Source organism: Lycium ferocissimum, chromosome 12, assembly GCF_029784015.1.
Source record: "Lycium ferocissimum isolate CSIRO_LF1 chromosome 12, AGI_CSIRO_Lferr_CH_V1, whole genome shotgun sequence".
NCBI classification, from domain to species: domain Eukaryota; kingdom Viridiplantae; phylum Streptophyta; class Magnoliopsida; order Solanales; family Solanaceae; genus Lycium; species Lycium ferocissimum.
This window is the reverse complement of record NC_081353.1, coordinates 51,066,068-51,089,155: the sequence shown is the minus strand read 5'-3', so window position 1 is coordinate 51,089,155 and position 23,088 is coordinate 51,066,068. Positions and strand designations below refer to the sequence as shown.

Here is a 23,088-nt window from a genome sequence, read left to right as displayed (position 1 = left end):
TAATTAAGTCTTAAAAGTTGCTTATCCATATAAAAATTCCATTAGCACAAATACGTATGTAAGTCATAAATATATGCTTTTGGAGCAACCATTTAATTTGTACCCAACGTTAATTGTGTTTTTTTTTTTTCTTTTAAGTTTATCCACGGGAACAACTTCAGTTATACATGACTGAAGTTGTGAAAATTGCATCTAAAGTTTGCTAAATTTCAAACATTTTTATCTGAAGTGTGGCCTTATAAAAGCAAAACACCGAAATTTTTTGTTTGAAGTTTGGTATTGCTCGCCAACGCCAACTTCGGACATTTTTTATTGCAATTAGAGACTTGACAAGGTCAAACTTCAAACATTATTTATTTAAATTGTGGTCTTGGCAAGACTTTAGATCTATAATAGCATGCCATGGCTAGCTAAGGCTAATTTCAGAAATTTTTTAACTGAAGTTGTGCCTTTTACAAAGCCAAACTTCAAACTTTTTGGCAAAAGGCCAGACAAATATTTGAATGAACTTCAAACACTTTAGCATATAATTCAGGTGAACAAAACTTTACTCAACTTAGCAAATTTGTTTTCAAATTTCAACAATCAAACACATGCTTCAATACCTAAATCTACCATTGAGCAAGCTAGCTTAAAAAATGGGATTTTATCCATCTATTCGAATTATGATGGAGAGAATTATATACTCTATCCGTCCTAATTTAAGTGTCTTACTTTCTTTTTTGGTATGTCCCAAAAAGGGGTGTCTCTTTCTATATTTAGTAAGTTGACAATTCAAACATCCTACTCCCTCCGTCTCATATTAGTTGGCCACATTACTAAAAATATCCGTCCCAAATACTTGTCCTTTTACAAAACCAAGATAGAATTTATTAAAGTTTTCCTATTTTGACCTTTACGTTAATTGTTTTTTAAAGTAAACAATATTGATAAAAGTACTCCCTCCGTTCTAGTTTTACTTGTCACATATTGACTTTACACGCTTATTAAGGAGTCAAAAATACAATGAAAAGTCTAACATATTACCCCTAATTATTGCTAATTACCTAATGATTGAAATCAATTAAAGCTTATCAAAGAAAATGTGTAGCCAACTAAATTAAGCTATGGGTTCCAACAATTCACATATTCCCCATAAAAAAGTAGTGTTGGAAAAAGGAATTGGAAAGTTTGACTTAATAATTACTAAGGGTAAAATAGGAAAAAAGTGATAAATTATCTCTTGATTTTCTAAAGTGGACAAGTAAAATTGGACAACTATTTTTAGTATAGCGGACAAGTAAAACTGGACGGATGGAGTACAATTTATTGGATAGAGATAAGAAAAATGTTGTAAAAATACATTTTTATTTATGATTTCTTAAATGGTGTATAAAGGGGAAAATTGACAACTAATATGGGACGGAGGGAGTATATGACAAGTTTATAACCATAAAATTCAAAAGACATTTTAGTATATTATACACATTTTTAATTTAGGACTATAATATTCAATAATCTCTCATTATTTCTTAAATTTTGTCTAGTTAAATTAAGACATTTAATTGAGATGGAGGGGAGTATTATTATGTTGGTGGGAAATAGGATACCTCGTAAAATAGTTAAGACGCGCAGAAGACGCCTACACTAGTTAAAGTCACCCTTAAAAAGTTGGTTAAAGCCTACTTAACATTTAAGTATTAAATAGTGCATGTCAAGTCGTTGCATGTTTTGCAGCTCGGCGTAATTATGAATTTCGTAGGAACACATGCAAACCATAAAAACTTATTCATAGTTACACCAAATCAATGTATATATGACATTATTTAAATATATACAATTATTAGTTAATTATGATTAATTAATATATACATATTTACTTCATTAAATCACTTAATCATAATAAATTGTAACGATTTCATGTAAACACCCGATATCAATAAGTATCTATCCAAAGTCAACTGCTCTAAATTACAGTAGGAGATTATTAAATAAATAAAAGAGAGTAGAAGTATCCACTGAAAAAGCGACCTTAAAGACACTCTATTAATTAAGGAGGAGACAAGTCCACATCATGCCGATGCTTAGTTTAATTAAACAACATTCCACATCTGGCAAGTCTCTCGATTTAAGGAGATGATTGCAACTCACTAGAATTCTAGTAGTTTACTCACATGTCCTATACTTTACTTTTAATTAACCTTTCTTGGTGACAGTGATTTAATTTTCTCACTAATCTCCTTTTTCACTCTTACCTTCCATCTCGAGGTCAAAAAGTTTCTAAGCAAATTTCATGACGATGATTCTTTGTCTAATCCTTATGAGTTGCTCTAATTACTTTTTTATTGCATTTTGTGGTCTAAAAATCTTCAGTGACGGACTTGGTGACGCCAATGAGTTCTCATTTAATTTTCTGTGTTTGTATACTTTACCATTGATTAATTTGTAAGCATTCCTAACTTGGCAGTACATGTGTCTGTATTAGGATCAGTGTAAATGATAGTTTAAAAGTTGATTGGATCGATGGAATCGAACATTACCAACTATTAGTTTTTTTTTTTTCCAATAAAATTTAGATTTTGATATAAATTTAAATTGTATAGAATAATTAGATTAATTTTTAATATTATATAAAAAATATTCAACCGAATTGAATGCATTTATATAAAAAATATAGAGTATATTTAAATAAACAAAACATTATAATAATTTACTTTGCCCTTGGCTATAATAAGTAATATCGATCCAAACCTAGTATATTGCTATTGAAACTAAATTGTTTCATATAATTTTTAGCAAGCCACTAAGGTATATTTTCTACGAGTCCTTTTTAATCTTCCCTTTATATCTTTGTGATATTTGATTCATTATCAAGTCTATGACTTTCCACAATTCTAGTGATGCTGCACATTATTTTTTCAGATTTTATGCCTTTTGAATTGTATTATACAGTAAATTTTTTTTTTTAGCAACTTAGTGATCGTTCTAAGATAGAACAATTTGTTCTTGTAAAGAATTAATGAGTTGGGGGTGCACAATTACCTGCATGGTTGCAACATGTGCCCTGTAAATAAAAAATTGTTCGAGCATTGTAAAAATACAAGCTTTCATATATATATATATATATATATATATATATATATATATATATATATATATATTAAAATGTGTACTCAACAAGTATTATGTAATACTTTCAATCTATACTTTATGTGTGACACTAAAGGTTGTTATTACTTTACATAACAAATGAAACATATTAATAACAGTGCAATTCTTATATGAAGTTTTACAAATGAAGTACAAAATCTCTATTGTAATGGTAAGATATCGCAGAAAAAACAAAATGATTACAACAGTTTCTAAAATTTTAATTTTATTTATATACAATAAAGTAACTGAAAATTTGATATAAGATTTTATTTCTAAAATAATGGGTCGTCCCGACCTATTGTCACCAGTGGCAGTCCCAACTTATGCTATTAGGAGTGTCAATTGACATCCTTTGCCAAAAAATTACACGGTTTAGCTAGGTTAAAATTTTAATTTTATGTATACATATTACATATGTTGACTCTCCTTATTTTCACGTGTGTCTAATATTTTTTATATTTTGATATCTCTTAATAAAATTTTTGACTCCACCACTTGGTGTCACCCTTAAATTAGAGCCATCAATCCTGCAGGCTGCAGCGAAGATGGCATATGATGTTCTTCCCTAGGATATGAACAAATATGTGGCTCTCACCAGTGTGGGGGAAAATAACATATGATCTGACATGCTAATTGTCTCCTGACACCGACCACATGAACATCAGAGAGAGGTTTAATCACCACCACCAATTATAAAGCAAGTTATGTGCATGGTCATATTGAAAACCAATCACTTCGATCAAAAGTTATATATAGGCCCCACACTGGAAGAGGAAAGAAAAACAAAGATACTCACTCCCTTGCCTTCCTATATATGTGCAGTAGTCTGATTGGAGCATAAAAAATATTTCAAAATTTATAGTCTTTAATAATGTATTATTAGTGATATATAAAATCTTAAGATTAAATTATTTTTAATTATAAAAATATGGCACTGTTTCTGAATTTTTCATTGGTTATCCTATTTTTTTTTAGATAATTGTTTAGTAAATGACCCTCATTTATCTTGCAATTTATGGATCTTTTAGATCACTATCTAAATATTTTCTTTAAACAAATAAATTTTTTTATGAAAAAACGTTAGCCCCGCAGTTTAAAATTCTGAACTTACTCTAAACATTAAACAAAAGTCAGATATAGTCTGTAAATTTAAACAATATATAAGCATATATTAGACCTAAGCATTATCCAGAAGATAATATTTCAAAGACTATAATTGCATAACCTTTAAAATAATAAAATCTACATAATAACTCAAAAAGATATTTTATATAAATCAACCTATTCTTTTCTAAATAAATTTAAAAATAGTGTCGCATAAAATAAAATGAAGAACGAAGTTCAATTTATAAATGTTACGAGGATGTTTTACTAAATTACGGAAAAGGGCCAAAATTACCCTTGAACTTTCGAAAATAGTTTATTTATACCCTTCGTTATACGATTAGGCCAATTTTGCCCTTACCGTTATACTATGGGCCAAATATACCCTTGAACTTTCAGAAATAGTTTATTTATACCCTTCGTTATACTATTGGGTCAATTGTTCCCTTACCGTTATACTATGGGACAAATATACCCTTAAGTTACAGGGTCTGCCACGTGTCACAATCATAATGGCCCAACCCACTTCCCCCTATAATTACACCCAGATTAAATTAATCACCGGATCCTACCCGTCACTTTATTTCACTCAACCCGTTTTGTTTATTTCAAACCCAAATAAAGTACCTGTACCCGTTTTGTTTATTTCATTATAGGTTTCGATTCTTTAAAACATGGTAGTATAGAAAATGAAAACCCAAATAAAAAATTTCACCACGTTAATAGGATCGTTACAGTAACAAAAACAAATTTATCCTTTCTTCGTAGAAATGAAAACAATGCAAAGAACTCAGGCAGAGGAGAAGAGAAAAGAAACAGAAAAAACCATTCTATCACGGGGAATCCATCATGGAATAGTCGAGCCTGTTCCTCTCGACTTAATTCATCAATGGACCACCAACCAAGTAACCTGCTTATTGAAAATACCAACACATACTAGCCATCACTTAATTGCAGTTTCAAGAATCACCATTTATGTGATAGTTAAAACCAAAAGTCATCGTGTTATCTATAATTTTATGATCCTTCATTTTGGGTTTTCATTTTGTATACTACCATATTTTACAGAAACGAAACCTGTAATGAGATAACCAAAACAGGTACGGGTACTTTATTTGGGTTTGAAATAAATAAAACAGGCTGGGTGAAATAAAGTGACGGGTCGGATCTGGTGATTAATTTAATCTGGGTGTAATTATAGGGGGAAGTGGGTTGGGCTATTGTGATTGTGACACGTGGCAGACCGTGTAACTTAAGGGTATATTTGGCCTGTAGTATAACCCAATAGTATAACGAAGGGTATAAATAAACTATTTCGAAAGTTCGGGAGTATATTTGACCCATATAGTATAACGATAAGACATAATTGACCCAATAATATAACGAAGGATATAAATAAACTATTTCTGAAAGTTCAGGAGTAATTTTGTCCCTTTTCCGAATAAATTATCATCTCACTTGTCAATAGGGGAAGACAAGTCAACCAGAACAGACCTATTTGGTACACGTATTGATATGCAATAATTAATGACCTTATGTTGTTTTGCGAATGTGGCGCTCTGTGTCTATGCGCACGTTCTCTCTATAGTCTATACTATGGTCCAATTTCTAGTATCTCGGAGTATAGATTAACTATTAAAATTGATAAGCCAAACACAAGTTGCTATTTTCAAAAGTCTTTTTCGTACTATATTTTTCAAAATAAGCAGATTTTGAAAGTTTGATCAAAAGGGTAATTAATCAACAATTTGAATTTCTAATACTTTTTAAGTTAACACAGTTCAATTTTTTTGGTTTTAATTCATTCATAGATAAAGCAATGATGTAATAAGTCCTCTTCAATTTTCAGTAGAAGATTTAATTACTAACACCTGCTGAAAGATTGACGAGATTATTTTCTAGCATATATTGTAGTCCAAAAAGCAGATGAAAGTCATATCATAGAAAAGGAAACTAATTATTTATCCGATTAATCTCTCTTCCAATGCATAATATTTGGCGTTTTGTTTTCTTCTTGTGACAAATTTTAATTTCTAGGTCAAGAATTATTCCACAACGATATTGTTCATTTTACATTGACTGCTGCATGACAAAATTAATATGTGATAAAATCTTATGGTCGTTTGGTAGCTAGTTAGGATTAAGTTATTCATGTATTAAAACCCTGCATAAGTAATACAAGTTTGGTAGCTAGTTATGAGGTGAGTTATTCATGTATAAAATTAGTACAGTGTTTGATTTGTAATTTAGAAACCCGCATAACTATAAGTTATGAGGCCTTCCTAGTTAGTTAAAAGTCATAATGCTAATTTGGATATAAGAGCTTTTTTGCAGAATTAAGGGGAGACAAAAATCCAATGACTAGCTAAAATTCTTGATTTTATCGCCAATTCGAATTTTTCCGTTGAGTGTTAGGCGCCATTGGACCATACAAGAATAACTAAACCCTGCATAATTAATTATATCTGCATAAAATAATATATAGATTCTCTCATAACTAATCCATGTATTACTAATACCTCCATAACTCTAACCAGCTATCAAACGAGCGCTAATTAACAAATATTGGTTTATGCATAAAAAAACATAGAGGAGAAAATACACAAAATACCCTCGAACGTTTAACCAAAATCCCAACTACACACCTAATCTTTGTGTTGGTCCTATTACCCCCCTGGACAATTTTTTTCAGTATTAAAATGTCCCTTTTTTGCTGATGTGGCAGTCCAATATGCCAACCCCCAATTATTAACAGGCGCTTGTCCACACGCGCCTGGCCCACGTGCCACATCTTTAATTTTCCCCCATTTTTTATTAACCCGACCCGTAACCCACCCATTACCTAAATTAAATCACCCCCAATTCTCATATTCACAAAACCTAACCCCTAACCCAAATATCACTATCAACACCTTTTCAACCCCAATCTTTGTCAACATATTATCACGTACATAAGGCGATTTAAAGTTCACTTTTCGTTGCTGCTCATTGTTCATCTAGTAAGGTTAGTTCTTTACAATTTTTTTTTTTCAAAAACTGATACTAGGATTTTGTGCTTTGTCGCCTTGCCTGAAATCTGGACTATAAAGAACAAATTTTCATAGTTCTAACCTGTAATCAAGATATTTATTATCATATTGTGCATATTGTTTGATTATTATTATTTTTCAAAAAATGATGTAGTCTAGGGTTTTCAGTTACTGTGCATATGCTTATCATTTTTTTGATTCCGTTTGACATTAAGTTGAATTATTTGTTATTCTTTATTTTTTTGTTTTGTATTTAGGTAGTACATGGCTGATTTTGTGTATGTAACCTTAAGATGGTACCATGGAGGTGTGTTACACTTAAATAATGGGGAACCAATATATGAAGGTGAGGAAGTTACTGATATATTCAATGTCGATGTTGATATGTTGTCTTTTTTGAGTTGAGAGACTTTATTAAAGAATTAGGATACACAACTACTTGCACATTTAGTATTAAGCCACCTAATAGTGGCATTTTGGTAGATGTTGATAGTGATAAGGTTATTTTAAAATATTTGTGGGTTTGAATGATGGTGATACTGTGGAGGTTTTTGTCAAGCACATGATTAATGAAGCAGTTGTTGACCCACCTTTATTAGAATCTGTTAGTCATGGGGATAGGGAGGAATCTTGTTCCCCTTTTAATAAAGGGGCTGATGAAAGAGGTAGTAATCAAAGGGTTGTTGAGGAGCCCTTAAATTGTCCTAATACACCTTTGTCCTTTTCTACTCAAACTTGTGAAAAAACACCACCTCCTACCTCTTGTACACCTGCTGCTACTGTTGAAAACACACCACCCCATTCCTCTTTTACTTCAAATTTTTCTGTTCCAGAAAAACACCTTCTACCTCTCTTACACCTGTTGTTGCTCCTGAAAAAACGGCACCCCATTCCTCTTTTCCTTGTGCCAATACTACTACTGAAAATACAGCAAGCCCTTCTTCTTCTACACCTGTAGCTTTAGTTGAAAATAATCCACCCCATTGTTCTTTTACTTGTGCTGCTAGTACTGCTGAAAATACAGCAGGTCCTTCATTTTCTACACCTGCTGTTCATGAAGATCTAGGTCCAGTTGGATCTGATTCCTTAAATGAGGTTCGATTTCTCGGCTGATGATAGTGAACAATCGTAGATGACATAGAAGGCGAAGGTAAGGATGAATATGCAAGTGATGAGCCTGATGAGGTAAGAGAGTTGAGGACTGAAAGGAGGATTGAAGTTCAGAGGAGAAAAAGAAGTGAGAGGGCAAAACCTGATAGTGAAGAGGTTCCAGCAGGTGAAGCTGGTGTGGATCTAGGATTTGATGAAACTACAACAAGTAAGGTTAGTCTTGAGGGTAGGTTAGGAGGTGATGAACCTTACATTGATAGTTCTTTTATGTGTTGTTTCCATTACTAACTTCTTGTTATTATTTGTATGAACAGCCTGACATGTTAAGCAGCAGGATTGTCTCAACTGGTAAAGCAAAGGTGACCAGATCAGCAGAGGTAACTGGTGACATTGGCTACAAGCCAAGTGCAAATAGTAAGCTGAAATAGCGAGGCAATGAAGCAATCACAACCAGGAAACTATAAGAGATACAACAGAAAATGACAAGAGGTAGAGGTAAATCAACAAACCCAAGCCAAGAAAGCACCTGTTCACAGTCCAAGCAGCCATGGAAAATCTAATTATGATGAAAATTGTCCCTGCAGTTCTTAAATGTACACATTTATGGATTGACATTTTAGTATTTTGTCTTGTTAATTAATGGTCAACTGATCAAGTTTGTGTTCGTTTTTGCCTTGTCTTTTAATCAGAACAACATTACAGTAAGCTTGCTATACCATTTCAGCTTGACATAACTGTTTAACGTGTACAAATTCCAATTCATCTTGACATAGCTGTTTAACGTGTACAAATTCAGGTTGGGCATGAATTTAATATGGTCAACAAAGGTTATTCAAGGCACTAAATCTAACATGGTCAAGGACCATTAAATGGCCTATTAATTTGGTTGTAACCCATCTATATAACACAACATACACACATACCATATCACACATTCACTATACTAAACTACAACAACAACATCAACGTGCAACCAGCAGCAAGCACAACAAACACAACAACATATAACATCTACATCATACCAAAAGAAGATGCTAGCTTTCTTTGTGAAAAAGTTAACCCGTTCTTACGTGCAAACCGATTTTGTAAGTTTTTTTATATTTGTTATTATTATTTGATTTACGTGAAAACCGATGATGTAAACTTTCTTTTTTGTTTATTGAAGATACTTCCACATGAACATCATGACATTTTTCCAACGAGAACAACGCATGCCGTGTTAAAATATCAAGATGACACCGTTCACAAGATGACGTTCAGAATTGGAAAAAAAGCTCGTTTATGCCAAGGGTGGAAGGCATTTATAGATTCAAAAGGTTTGAAAGAGGGAGACACACTAGAGATTTGGGTGTGTGAATGTGAGTGTGGAGATGTCATAGGGTTTCATGTATTTAAAAAAGAGATAGAGATCATAAATATTGATTAGTAGATCTCTATTATTCAATTGTCTATGTTTAACATCTCCATGTGTGCTACTATTTTGATTAAGACAATGATTAATGTTATATGGATGTGATTTTGAGTTTAATTTTGGATAAACACTTCAAAACACCTTAACATCAAACTTCTTCATTCATACATGATAAAATAGATGTATATGTTACAAAATTTGCCATAACAAAAGGCAAACAAAACATAACATAGCCGAGACACTACCACCACTACCACTATCTATGGCATTTTGATTTTTCAATTGTTTGAATTGTGCCACTACGGAATACAAAACTTATGAACACAACAACAACACAAACAACACAAACAACAAAACAAAAAACAAAATTCCTATGGAACCTACCCCCTTTAGTCTTCCTTGTGTCTTCTTTTTTTGATCCATCAACCTCGACCAAACCCATGTCAACACTAACCGAATTATTATCGTTAGTAGTGGTCTCATCCAATTCCATCTTCAAACTCCCATATTGCACCAATTCCTTCTCTAAATTTCAAATTTTGTTAACCAATTTTGGGAGGATAAATTTTGATCTTGGATCAACTTCATCTTTGTCCCTCCAATGAAAAAACTTGCATTTTTTAGCCTGAAAAATATCAAAACAGAGCATAAATTTACAAATTTAATTTTTCAATAAATCAAAAAATAGGAGCAAGACCATACACCATAATAGGGACAAGACCAGTATCTTCTTCCAGGGTTGTTTTTGGACCAAGAAGTTTGCATTTGCAACAAATTCCCGTGTTGACATTGGACCACGGTTCTAAGCATAGGATCACTCTCATCCATACACAATCGACCAAGGTCAATTTTTTTCATAACAAACCTAAGAAATGAAAAATGACTAAATATGAGCAAAATTACTCAAGAAATTTAAAACAATAAATTTCACATGAACCAATTTAAAGAGAAATAAATGAGAAATAAACCTAACTAACGAACCTCTTTCCAACGATTGGAGCGATTAAGGTGTTGATTTTGGGCCGTAACGATTGGAGTGGTTGAACTTATGGAGTTGTTTGCTTTTTTGACAAAAAAATGGAGATGGGTATTAAATAGGGTGAAGAAGAAGATGAAGTAGCTGTTGGGTGTAAAAATGGAGGGAATTTAAATTTATCTATGTGGCATCTATGTGGCAGTCCAGTTGGCATTTTAAAACACGTCAGATGCTGTTTTTTAAAGGCTATAACGCGCCACTGAGCGGTGTAGTCTCGCTCTTGTCCACATCAGCAAAAAAGGGGGTAATAGGACCAACGCAAAGGTTAGGTGTGTAGTTGAAATTTTGGTCAAACGTTGGGGGGTATTTTGAGTATTTTCTCAAACATAGAGCTATAGGTCATTTTTACTGATTGGGTCGTGTGGAAAGATTAGGAAGAAAAGAAAGGAAAAAGTATTATTATAATATGAAAGATATCAGAAATAAGAAAGCTTGATAGAATGGGGAAGAAATGACTGTTTCCTAAGAAGTTGGTGGCGACCTTTTAAACTTTGAATCTTAGCTACCATTAGTGCCCCTAATCACTTCTTAGGGGGGCTTAGCAACCAAATAGAACTTCTTAGAAAATTTCTTACATGAAAAACAGAATTGCTTGGGAGGGGTGCCATGCACGTCGGTCCTCCTTACTATTAACTTGGTCCATTCATTTATATGGTGGTGTATATGATGGAATTTTTTTTTTTAAAAAAAAAGAGATCTTAAACATGCCATATAAAATTTAAATAGCTATAAGAGCAGGTCATTATCGGCAAATCATGAAGTTTAAAGTAAAAAAGTTAATCAAATACAACATACCCAATATGATTCCACAGGTGAGGTTTGGTAGGGTGGGGTGTACGCGACTTTATCCCTACCTTGTGTGATAGAGAGGTTGTTTCCTATAGACGCTCAACTCAAGAAAAGTGTTCGACAAATGCAAAGTAAAAACTATGGTGAAAATACTATAGAAAAGAAAAGTAGTGACAACAAAAATCAGAAGGGTAATTCCAGTAAAAGAAACAACAATAGTTATACAATTTGAAGAATAAGATAGTAATAAAATAATAATAATAATGATACTAATAAATAGAAGAGAGAGTAGACAAGGTGCTCTAAGCTAGAACCATGTTCTCCCACAAGAAAGATGAAAATCTCCCGACTACCTACTGACCCTCTACCCTAATTCTCGACCTCCATACCTTTCTATCTAGGTTCATGTCCTTGGTGAGCTGAAGATGAATCATGTGATGTCTAATCACCTCACCTCAAGTCTTCCTCGGTCTACCTCTAGTTCTCCTTAGACCTATCGCTGCCAACCCCTCATACCTCCTCATACGGGCATCTGTGCTCCTCCTCATTACATGTTCGAACCATCTCAGTCTCGCTTCCCACATCTTGTCCACTACCGAAGTCACTCCCACCTAACTCCGTGTATCATCGTTTCTAATCTTATCTCTCCTGGTGTGCCCTCTCATCCATCTAAGCATCCTCATATCCGGTACACTCATCTTTTGAACGTGTGAATTCTTGATTGGCCAACACTTTGCCCCATACAACATAGTTGGTCTAACAACTACTCTATAGAACTTACTTTTAAGTCTCGATGGCACCTTCTTATAACATGGTACAGCACATGCGAGCTTCCATTTTACCCACCCCGCTCCAATACGTGTGTGACGTCCTCGTCGATCTCCCCATTTTCTTAGATTATTGAACCAAAAAACTTAAAGCTTCTTCTTGCGGGATGACCTATGAATCAATGCTCACTTTCACATCCGCCTCATGAAATGTGTCACTGAACTTGCATTTCGTGTACTCAGTCTTAATCCTGCTCAATCTGAAACCTTTAGACTCTAGGGTCTGTCTCCAGGCCTCCAATCTATTGTTAACTCCACCACGTATCTCACCAATCAATTATATGTCATCTACAAATAACATGCACCCTGCCACCTCCCCTTGAATTTATTTTGTTAGTTCATTCATCACTAGGATAAATAAAAATGGACTAAGCGCTAATTCCTGATGCATTCTTTTTTAAGCAAATATTAAATTAAAGAATGTAATGTAAGATGAAACGGAGATGGGGAGGGGGGCGTACATTACAAATGTATTTATTTTTTCCATTTTACATTCCTCTAAAATGCATATTTCAAGCACTACTTTCCAATTCCATGCATGAGAAGGTTCTGGAAATCACTTGTTTTTTAATAGATGTCCAAGAAAGCAGAGTATATGTGATGTAACTCTGACTGGACTCTCTTTCATACTTGAAGGCCACTAATGCTTATTAACCAACATGAATGCCTTTGTTGATAATTGGAAGGAAACGATTAAGGTAATACAAAATAGATTGACCCCCTATACTGAAAAAATAAAATAAAAGAAGCAGAAAAAGAATAAATTTCTTTTGTCGTTTGGTTGGTCCATGAGCTATTAAGTTTCAGCCCTCGATCGTCATCAACAGAATGGAAAAGAAAACTAAAGAATGAAAGCAAATTAGTTACTATGATAACGTAAATATTAAGTTGGAATATTTGTGTCACTAGACACTAGTGGAGTCATTAGGGGGGCTAGTAATACATGTCGTGTCGTGGCGTGACAATAATCGTTGGATAATAAATGTTCTCTTTGAAGAGCAGCCTTGACGTAACTGGTAAAGTTGCATGCTGTCATGTGACCAGGAGGTCACGGTTTCGAGCCGTCAAAACACAGTGGCGGACTCAGGATTCAATGAGCCTGGGTGCTCACCTTAAAATCAACAAAAACATGTTGCTTACTAATCGCTGGATAATAAATGTTCCCTTTGAAGAGGAGCCTTGACGTAACTGGTAAAATTGCATCTTTGTCATGTGACCAGGAGGTCACGGTTTCGAGCCGTCAAAACACAGTGGCGGACTCAGGATTCAATGAGCCTGGGTGCTCACCTTTAAATCAACAAAAATATGTTGCTTACAGTAGGATTCGAACTCGGTTCCTTCATGGCTCAGTCTAAAGCCTATCACCTTTTAACCAGAGCACTAAGATCTTTTATTGCTTTCTAGGTGTTCTTTATTATTTTATGCCAAAATTTCAATATTTTCTATATGTCTACATAGAGTATCCGCCACGGTTACTGAGTGCTCAATCACCAAATATTACTACATGGGTCCGCCCTTGGCAGGGTAAAACTGCGTTCAATAGACCCTTGTGATCCGGCCCTTCCTTGGACTCCGCGCATAGCAGCAGCTTAGTGCACGCAGCCTTTTATACTTCTATACAACTGACAGTGTAAAAATTGTTTTTAAGATCCGATCATCAAAAATTAACTACAACTAAATATTCTTATTAGTAAGTGTGAATACTAAATTTGAAAGTTGAAACACGTAACCTGCTGCACCACGTTAAATTTCATTGATAATGTAAAGAGTATAAGTTAATTCCATACTTAAAAACTAGAAGAATGCCTCAAGATTAGCATTAATCTTGAATTTAATGGAAGGAATTATAGCCACGTCTTCAAGTACTACAGTACCCGCACATTACTCTCCCATGTGTGTGTGTTATCTTTACTCTAAATAGGAAAAATTGCATGTTTCACTTTAATTTGTCCGCGTGTAAAAAGAGAAGAGAATGTCCGTGTGCTAGTAACTGAGACAGCTGGTTGTATGTTTTGGTATATATTAGTGGACTCAATACTAAGAGAGTGAGAAACATAAAGTGGTAAAACTCAGTACCCATTGGTCTTCATTCTATTGTAGGCTTACAAACTCCCAACCTAAATCTTTATTTAATACTCCCAACCTAAAAGCTCCTTTCTCATTGGCTTTTAGGATCTGCTTTTAGAATTCCCATTTTTCACTTGACTTGTTTACTTTCTACATTCTTCTACTAGCCTAGCTAGCTCCCTAGTGGACCACCAACCACCAACTTCTCAAACATCATCAGCAGATTCATTTTCAAATATGAAGGTTAGTTAAATTAGTTAACATCACAGTTGCAGTATATACTAAAGCTATATATCTCTAAATTGATAAATTGTACTAACTTTGTTTCTGGGTTGCAGTTCTTTAATTGGATGCATAACAAGCTCAATGGGGGACAAGGGAGCAGAAAGTCTGATGCCGTTCCAACCACAAGTAAACTTTTTTCCTCTTCTCCTAAACATGCCTGCATTATTAGTTATATGCAGCTCGAACTCTCCAAAAATATTACCGTACTTGTGTCTGATTCTCCAAAAATGCACACGGAATTAACACGCCTCCGACAACATTTTTGAGGAGTCTGGAACAACATAGACTATTAGTTAGTGTTTTTTCTTAATGACACTTATCAGAGAAGTTATAGTAACAAAAGTTAAGTTAAAGAGTTTCTTTTCTCTTAGAAATTAGAAAAAATTTATGAGGATCGTGCACCCATTAATTCTTCATACGTGGCCATTAGCATGAACTAGCTAAAAGCGGTACATTTCAGCTCAGGTCCAGAAAATTGACTTCAATTTTGACCCAGCCAGCTAGCATTTTTTGTATTAGCCAGTGTTATCAAATATAATTAGGTTGCATGCAATAGACCTAATGTGATCTGACCTTTTTCCGTGATTCTTCGCATAATAGGAGCACAGTGCACCATACTACAGTCCTATGATTGATCATTACATTGTTATTATTATAATCTGCAAATTGTGCAACAAATGGTAGAACAGAGAAACAGAGAATTTCTAGTTAGTCCTAATCACCAACATCGCATATAACAAGCTTGATAAGGCAACGGCATATATTGAAGAGTTTTTTCCACTTGGGGGATGTATACTTTCCTCAAAAACACTACATAATACATTAACCAAAAAAACAATAAATTTCGAAATTTGAGAAAATGCTAGGCGGTCTCAACATTTATGTACGTTGGTCCTTTATTCTAGCTTTAGATTGAATCTAAGCTGCCTAAGTTTGTTTAATTAATAAACTAGAAAATGATGTTCTTTCTAACTCGTTTTATTAATTTTTGGACACAGATTATATAAATGAAGAGTTCAAAGATTGGCCAGATTCATTGTTGGCAATTGGAACTTTTGGCAATAGGAGCAGTGATCTCAAAGAAAGTATACAACCAGAACAAAGCCAATTACACGTACAAAATGATCGCGAAGACGACGATGATGAGCAAAGTTGTTCTCCAGATTTAGCAGAATTCACACCTGAAGAAGTTGGCAAATTACAAAAAGAGTTAACAAAATTATTATCACGAAAACCGGTTAAACCTGAATTAGTTGAGATCAAGAATGTTGATGATCATATTCTTCCATTGGACAGATTTCTTAATTGTCCATCAAGTTTGGAAGTTGATCGTAGGATTAGTTCGAGCAGATTTAGCACAAATTTGGATAATTTTGATTACGACGAGGAAGAAATAGACAGAACAATAAGAGTGATCATAGGAAGATGCAAGGACGTGTGCAGTAAGCAGAACAAAAAGAAATCAATTGGGAAGAAATCAATTTCTTTCCTTCTCAAGAAAATGTTGGTTTGTACAAATGGTGGTTTTGGTCCAGCTCCTAGTTTACGAGATACATTTCCAGAATCAAGAATGGAGAAGGTAAATTTACCATGCGAAATATCTCAATATTCCCTTCTATTGTATTTTTCGGTCATTCATACCCTTGACAATAGTTTATCGTCTCGTGTTTGTCCTTCGCCTTAGAGATCCTTGATCTTAATGTAGCTTCAGTTTGAAGTATAGTGGAGGGTCATTTTAAGACATAGTCAATAGTAAAGGCGTAAATTTGAACATCTTTTCGAAGTGTCTTGACACGTAAAATTCAGCCCATTCACACTAGAGCTCCTTTAAAATCAAAATTAAATACGAGACAATATGTTAACAACAAACGTATGAATGCAAGGGCAAGGCCAACATTGTAGTTATGGATTCGGTAAAACTCAATAGCTTAGGCTCAGACCATGTATTTGTGTTAATAATTCGTTTAATATGTATAAATAATCCATTCAAAATCCTGTAAGCAAAAAAATAAATTGTGACCCAAAACTCATAAACTAAAATCCTGGCTCCGTCAAAATATAAGGAAGGGTATTGTTGAGATATTTCACATAGGGGTAAATATAAATTTTTTATCTCTTCTTTAACAGCTTTATCTTGTGTTATTAACATTATCTTACTATTGCAGCTTTTGAGGACAATGCTTTCCAAGAAAATACACCGTCAAAATGCCCCTCGCACATCAACAAAGAGATATTTAGAGGACAAACATCCACAAAGAGAAGAGCAAGAAGAGAAAAAACGAGAGAAAACTTGCGATGATGGATCTAAATGGGTGAAGACAGATTCTGATTGTAAGTAACATTCAATAATCTTTTGATTAAGACTAAAAAAGAACTGATTATTATCTTATCTTAAGTTAACGAAAATTTATTTTCTTTTGTTTTGCAGTTATCGTCTTGGAAATGTAGATATCGCCTCTCTACTAGTTGTTCTATTTCAAGGAAGACCGACGTATTATGATGCACCAAACTTTTTAGGGAAAAGGGATTAAATTTATTCCCTTTTATTTCACCTCAAATTTATTGGTCAACTGTCCGAAATTGAGCAACTTTATCTTATGTTATACTTTTGGCCTATTATTATCCACGTCGTTGGAAAAAGTCTCTTTTTTTTGCCTTGAACCCTAAAGACGGGGTGAACATGAGACTTTTTATAGGGACAAATTCGACCAAAAATCTTAAGGAAGGGGAAATTGCTCAATTTTAAGTAGTATAGGGACAAATTTGGATCTTTTTCAACTTCTATTTTCTTCAACCCGGTTGTAGTTTTCTTCAAAGAAAACACTTTTCTTGCGAAGATTGGATCCTTATTTGGAGAGTTCAATAAATTCGTCATAAAGAGACCCTCCAATATTGTACAAAGATAGCAACTTATTTATCTTTTTGGAAAGGTGCTTGTCCTTTTTTCCATGGTTGTATCCATTAATGGATGGTAATGTATCCATTAATGGATGCTAAACTTCTTTCACTCGGTAATTAACCCTCGTTGTTTTAAACACTCCCCCAAAGCAGACGTCCAACCACCCAAAAAGCCCCAATTTTTAATGGTGAATTTACAATTGTGTTTACAATTAAAATGTTTATATATTTAAATGAGGACTTAATCGGGTGTTGGTGATTTGTACTACCCGCGGCCTGGAACGAGGCGTTATGCGAGCCGAAAGGCGGGGGGTGCTGTGATATATATTGAATCTTGTGATTTGTACTGCTATGCTAGGGGTGCTGATAGTATTATTGTGGATTTGTATAGTACAAGAAGTCTCTCCACTCTTCTATTAGCACCTTTTGTGATCTTGAAAATGTTACATCACTAATATGCTTTAGTTGGCATGATGTGTTGTTATTTAGCAAGTGAAAGTTAAAAAAAAAATAAAAAAATCATATTTTTAATTTTTATTTTCAATAATGCGCGTGCTTAAAATCAAAATACTACCATCCAAAGGATGTGGTGCGGCAAAGAACCCTTCTTAACCAAGGTCTCGGTTCAGTCCCGATATGAAAAAAAAACTGATAGGAGGCTTCCAAGCACGGCAGACTCGTGGCACAAATTCGGAATAATCAAGCTCCAATATGTATACCAGACATTGGATAGGAAACCAAAAACGAAGATCAGAATCTGTTACTTTATGCCACAGATAAATAATAAAAAATGTTCACCTGTCAAATTTTAGAAAAACTTTTGCACATGCTAGCATCTATTAGGTAGTTAATTTAACCACATAAAATATGTTATCTCCTTTAATTATACACATCAATTAGCAAATGTATGGGGTTTTACGGCTTATTAAGGCGAATGAATATAATTAAAGGAGGTTGTGTATTTTAAGGGGTTAACATATCTATGTAATGGACATTAAGAACACGTGCAAATGTATTTTCAATATTTGAACAAAAAATATCTAATAGGAATATTTATCATATGTTCAAGTACTCAATTAACATATGTTGTAGTTCGAATATCTAAACGAAATTTGCTAACAACTTTAAAAGGTCTTAAATATATTAAGACAAAAAAAAAAAATTATAGTTAGAACCCACGTAGAAAAATACAATAATTCAAGTAGGGATTTAAACACGATATTAATACTAATTCCTCTAATTTTAAATATATTTCATTGAAAAAAAATACTTTTCTTTTTCGAAATGGAGGGAGTAACAAATAAAATTAAGAGAGCAGAAGGAGAAATTTTATTTTCAACACTACTTATGTGAGCTTGTCTTTTTAATTGATGGGAAAAGGGTAAGATCTTATGTGAGCCTGTCTTTTTTAATCGACAAGTGGACACTTAATGTCTTCTCCACCCCACCCCATTTTTATTATTGAACAGTCCCCATTTGTGGATATGGTTATTTTCAGACCCGTTTTGTTAAATTTTCTGACTAATTTAATGACCCATTTGTGAATCTGACCTCTTTGTTAAAGACTCACTTGTGAATCTGGTTATTAAATTGAAAGATCTCAACAGTTTATCACCTTTGTTGGATACCATTTCTAAATGAATCAGAACCCAATTTCATTGCTTTCTGTATTCTAATGTTGCATATATCGAATCCAAATCCAGTGATTCAAAATTATGAAAATTTCATATTGTTTGAATTTCATACATAGGAGGCGCAACCCCAGTCTCCACCTGGGAGAGGCTGTTCAAATAAAAAAATGGGTGGTGGTGGAGAAGACAATGCGGGGGAGGGTATTTGGGTTTATTATTAATTTAATTTGGGAGAAAAAATTCCACATAAGCTTCACTTAGGAAATAGAGGTGGGGGACATGGGGATTTAGTGGATCGGGGTAAATATGGCCGAAAATAGAGTACAGGGGTAAATATGACCCTAAAATTGGATGACAGGTGCAAATATATCAAAAAAGTATAACGAAAGACAAATATATCTTATTTGTGAGAGTACAGGGGCAAATCTGACCCTTTTCTGTTGTCTTAAAGCATAAAAACAAAAAAGACAATAATAAAGTTCACAGTTTTCCTTAATTAAATTTCTTACCTAGAAACAAAAGGAAAAAAAAACTAAAAATATATCTCAATGCGTGATTAGAGAAAGGTAACAACGATGTTATTGGTCTTGTATTTTTTTTTATTTTTATTTTAATATAATTACCCAGGCCTAATATTGTATGTGTGACCTTCTATTATTAAATTAAACTCTTGTTGTCTTAGTGTTTTTTTTTTTCTTTTGATAAATATTAAGAGAAAATTATATATTTAAATTGAATAAAATTATAAATAAAAATATTTACATGAATTACGAACCAACACTAGTTTATAAATATATAAATAGATTTGATTGTCTACAATGATTGTTAATACGGAAAAGGCCAAATTATCTTTGAAAAATAGCAATTGCATGCCACGTGGCATCATCCTAGATCAAATTATTTTACCCTCAAATAATAATTTTAGAGAATGGTCTTTTTTTAGTCTTCTAATGTTAGCCCCCAAAGCTTCGTTGAGCTCGATGAACAGGGTAACAACGATAATTGGGATGCAAATAAAACGATTTCCGGTGAAGTATTTGGGAGGCCCACTCATAGTTGGGAAGCAAAAGATTGCATGCTACTCGGAGATGATTAGCAAATTGACGGGTAGAATGAAAGGATGGGTACTAGATTTCTTTCAGCGGGGGGCAAGGCAATCTTAATTAAACATGTGCTGCAGGCAATTCCTACCCATTTGTTGGCAACAGTGCAACCTCCTAAGGGAGTTCTAAAGCAAATAGAGACGATTTTTGCAAATTTCTTTTGGAGGGGAGCAGATGGTAATGATAAACACCATCGGATAGCATGGAAATCACTATGCTACCCTTTTAAAGAAGGGGGTGCTCAATTCCGAAGAATTCATGATGTATGTAAAGCTTTCATGGCAAAAGCTTGGTGGAATCTAAGAACAGGCAGCTCACTTTGGAAGGATTTTATGATGGCTAAATATTGCAGCAGGAACCACCCCACCATGGCGAACTGGTACCCAGGTCAGTCCCAACACTGGAAAGAACTCTCTAGAATCAAAGAAGAGGTGGAAGACAATATACTTTGGAGACCAGGAGAAAGAAGTGCGTCTTTTTGGTATGACAATTGGACCGGAAATGGGGTGCTGAGAAGACACCTAGAAGAAGGTATAAAGCCAAGAAATGTTACCTTAGCTTCTATGTATAGAGATGAAGAATGGCAGTTTGCATCTCTAGACATCGAAATCCCTATTGCAGCTCAAGAAGAAGTATTGCTACAAACAATAAATCTCAACACAGGGAGGGGTGACAATGCCATATGGACGGCTACAACAAGTGGGAAGTTCACGGTTGCTTTAACGTGGGAGATGGTGCGGCAAAGAAGAGAATAAAATCAAGTTTACTCCAACATATGGCAGAAACATGTTCCTTTTAAAATGGCTTTCGTGACATGGAGGGCAGCCACCAACAGGCTGCCTACGGATGAGAAAGTAAGCAAGCTTGGGATTAGCGTGAACCCAACGTGCTATTGTTGCTCAGCTCCTATCATAAGAATGGAGAACTCAGAGCATGTTTTTAGCTCGGGAGTATTTTAAAGCCATTGCAAGGTCGAGGTTTTGCGAGGTTATTATGGGGATTCGACAACAGGCTCTCTCTTTGCATCTTGATGCAATGGTGGAAGCACAAACCTTTAAACATTGTAGCAGCTTACATAGTAAAGGTGTTACCTGATATAATTACATGGGAGCTATGGAGATCAAGAAATGCAGCAAAATATGGGGCAGAGAAGTCGTCTACAAACAAATCAGGTATCTTCATCATGTAAACTCTATGTGATTTGGTGAGTCAGAGATTCGGAAGAGTTTAAATGCAGTGGTCATGTGAGCAACTACAGAACGTGGTGGATAGATCGATGAACACAAAAATCTACAAGGTGATAAGATGGAGGAAACCCACACAAGGAGCTTACAAGCTAAACACGGATGGAAGTTGCCAGATGGGAAACTGTGGAGCTGGAGGAATCATTAAGGACAGTAGGGGAAATACAATAGTAGCCTTCTCGGTCTACTTGGGCCCTGGAACCAGTAACTGGGCCGAAAGCCAGGCGTTGTTAATTGGGCTTAAACTCAGTCTGGACTATGGCATAAATGATTTGGTGGCGGAAGCGGACTAAAAATCAAGCCACAATATGCGTCAAAAGTGAAGCTACAATACCATGGAGAATAGCCCAAACAGTGGAAGATATAAAAAGGAGAGTTGAAGAAAATGGGATACCAATCCAGCACTGTTTTCGTGAAGCAAATCGGGTAGTAGATAAGCTGGCAACAATTAGTCAAATACATAAGAGGAGGCTAATCTTTCCAAGCTTTGAGAGGTTGCCCGGGATAGTTAGGGGCTTAACACAACTGGACAAAATGGAGATGGTTTCCTTTCGAGTCCGCCAACTGAAGGCGAAGGAAATATGTTACAACCCACCGTAGACAAGGTGGTAGAAATAGTCAGTTTTGGTGCTTCTGTTTTTCTCTTTGTTTCAACAAACATGTAAAGGGGTTGGCCTGTCGATCCCTCAAGCTGAAAGGAGGAATCTTCCTCCTCAAACTCTGTTCCCACTCTCTTCCAATGAATAACATGGTGACTTGAATTAAAAAAAAAAAAAAAGAAATAGTGAAAGAAAAAATTTTTAGAACATTGCAATTAAAATTCTCCCTAATGCAAATTTTGTTACCATTAACTAATCGCATACAGATTTTGGATAATTTTTCAGTTTTTTTTTTCCTCTTTTCTAGCTAAGCATTTTAATCAAGGAAGGAAAATATTAAATTTTGCATTACTTTTTTTTTTTTTTTTAATGCTTAAAACAATCAAGTGTCCACTTGTCAAGAAATAAAATAGTCTCACTATTTATATGACTCGTTAATGCACTACTTGCCTTTTGGATATAGAAAAACACTGAAGTTAAAAGGGTAATTCAAGATCTAAACATCCAAAACGGAAAATAAAAGAGTACGAATCTTTTCAAACTTGTCCATTCGTTCATCACTTATTAGGTTATAGAAGAAATACTTTCACACTATTGGCTAATGGTAGCAAAAAGAATTTGCTTTCTGTTCAGTAAAGCATTTGTTTGCGAATGCAATTTGAATTGCATTGTGAGGATATTTTGGTCAATTTGAAAATTGAAGTTGTGAGTTTCATCAATGTCTTGGGCAAGTCCAGAAGATATTTATCTCTCTACTTCTCTTGATAGTGATTTCTTGTTCCTTTATAATTTATTTTTTTAGTTTTTTATGTATTTTGTTTGA

At 34.3% G+C, this 23,088-nt stretch overlaps 1 protein-coding gene across 1 annotated transcript; it reads left to right on the top strand.

The window, feature by feature from the left end:
- The first annotated feature begins 14,490 nt into the window (after nucleotides 1-14,490).
- On the top strand, nucleotides 14,491-17,755 carry LOC132040618 (protein NEGATIVE GRAVITROPIC RESPONSE OF ROOTS-like). Its single transcript, XM_059431273.1, has 4 exons — nucleotides 14,491-14,916; nucleotides 15,789-16,369; nucleotides 16,956-17,121; nucleotides 17,219-17,755. Exons 1-4 carry the CDS (start codon nucleotides 14,856-14,858, stop codon nucleotides 17,236-17,238), a joined length of 828 nt encoding a protein of 275 aa, XP_059287256.1. The 5' UTR covers nucleotides 14,491-14,855; the 3' UTR covers nucleotides 17,239-17,755.
- Nucleotides 17,756-23,088: the final 5,333 nt, after the last annotated feature.

Bases quoted from the DNA above. Each gene is read 5' to 3' on its own strand.
- LOC132040618 (XM_059431273.1), top strand. From the start codon at position 14,856: ATGCATAACAAGCTCAATGGGGGACAAGGGAGCAGAAAGTCTGATGCC. The intron at 14,917-15,788 runs GTAAACTTTTTT...TTTTGGACACAG, and splicing joins TGATGCCGTTCCAACCACAA to ATTATATAAATGAAGAGTTC. The intron at 17,122-17,218 runs GTAAGTAACATT...TTTGTTTTGCAG, and splicing joins GGTGAAGACAGATTCTGATT to TTATCGTCTTGGAAATGTAG.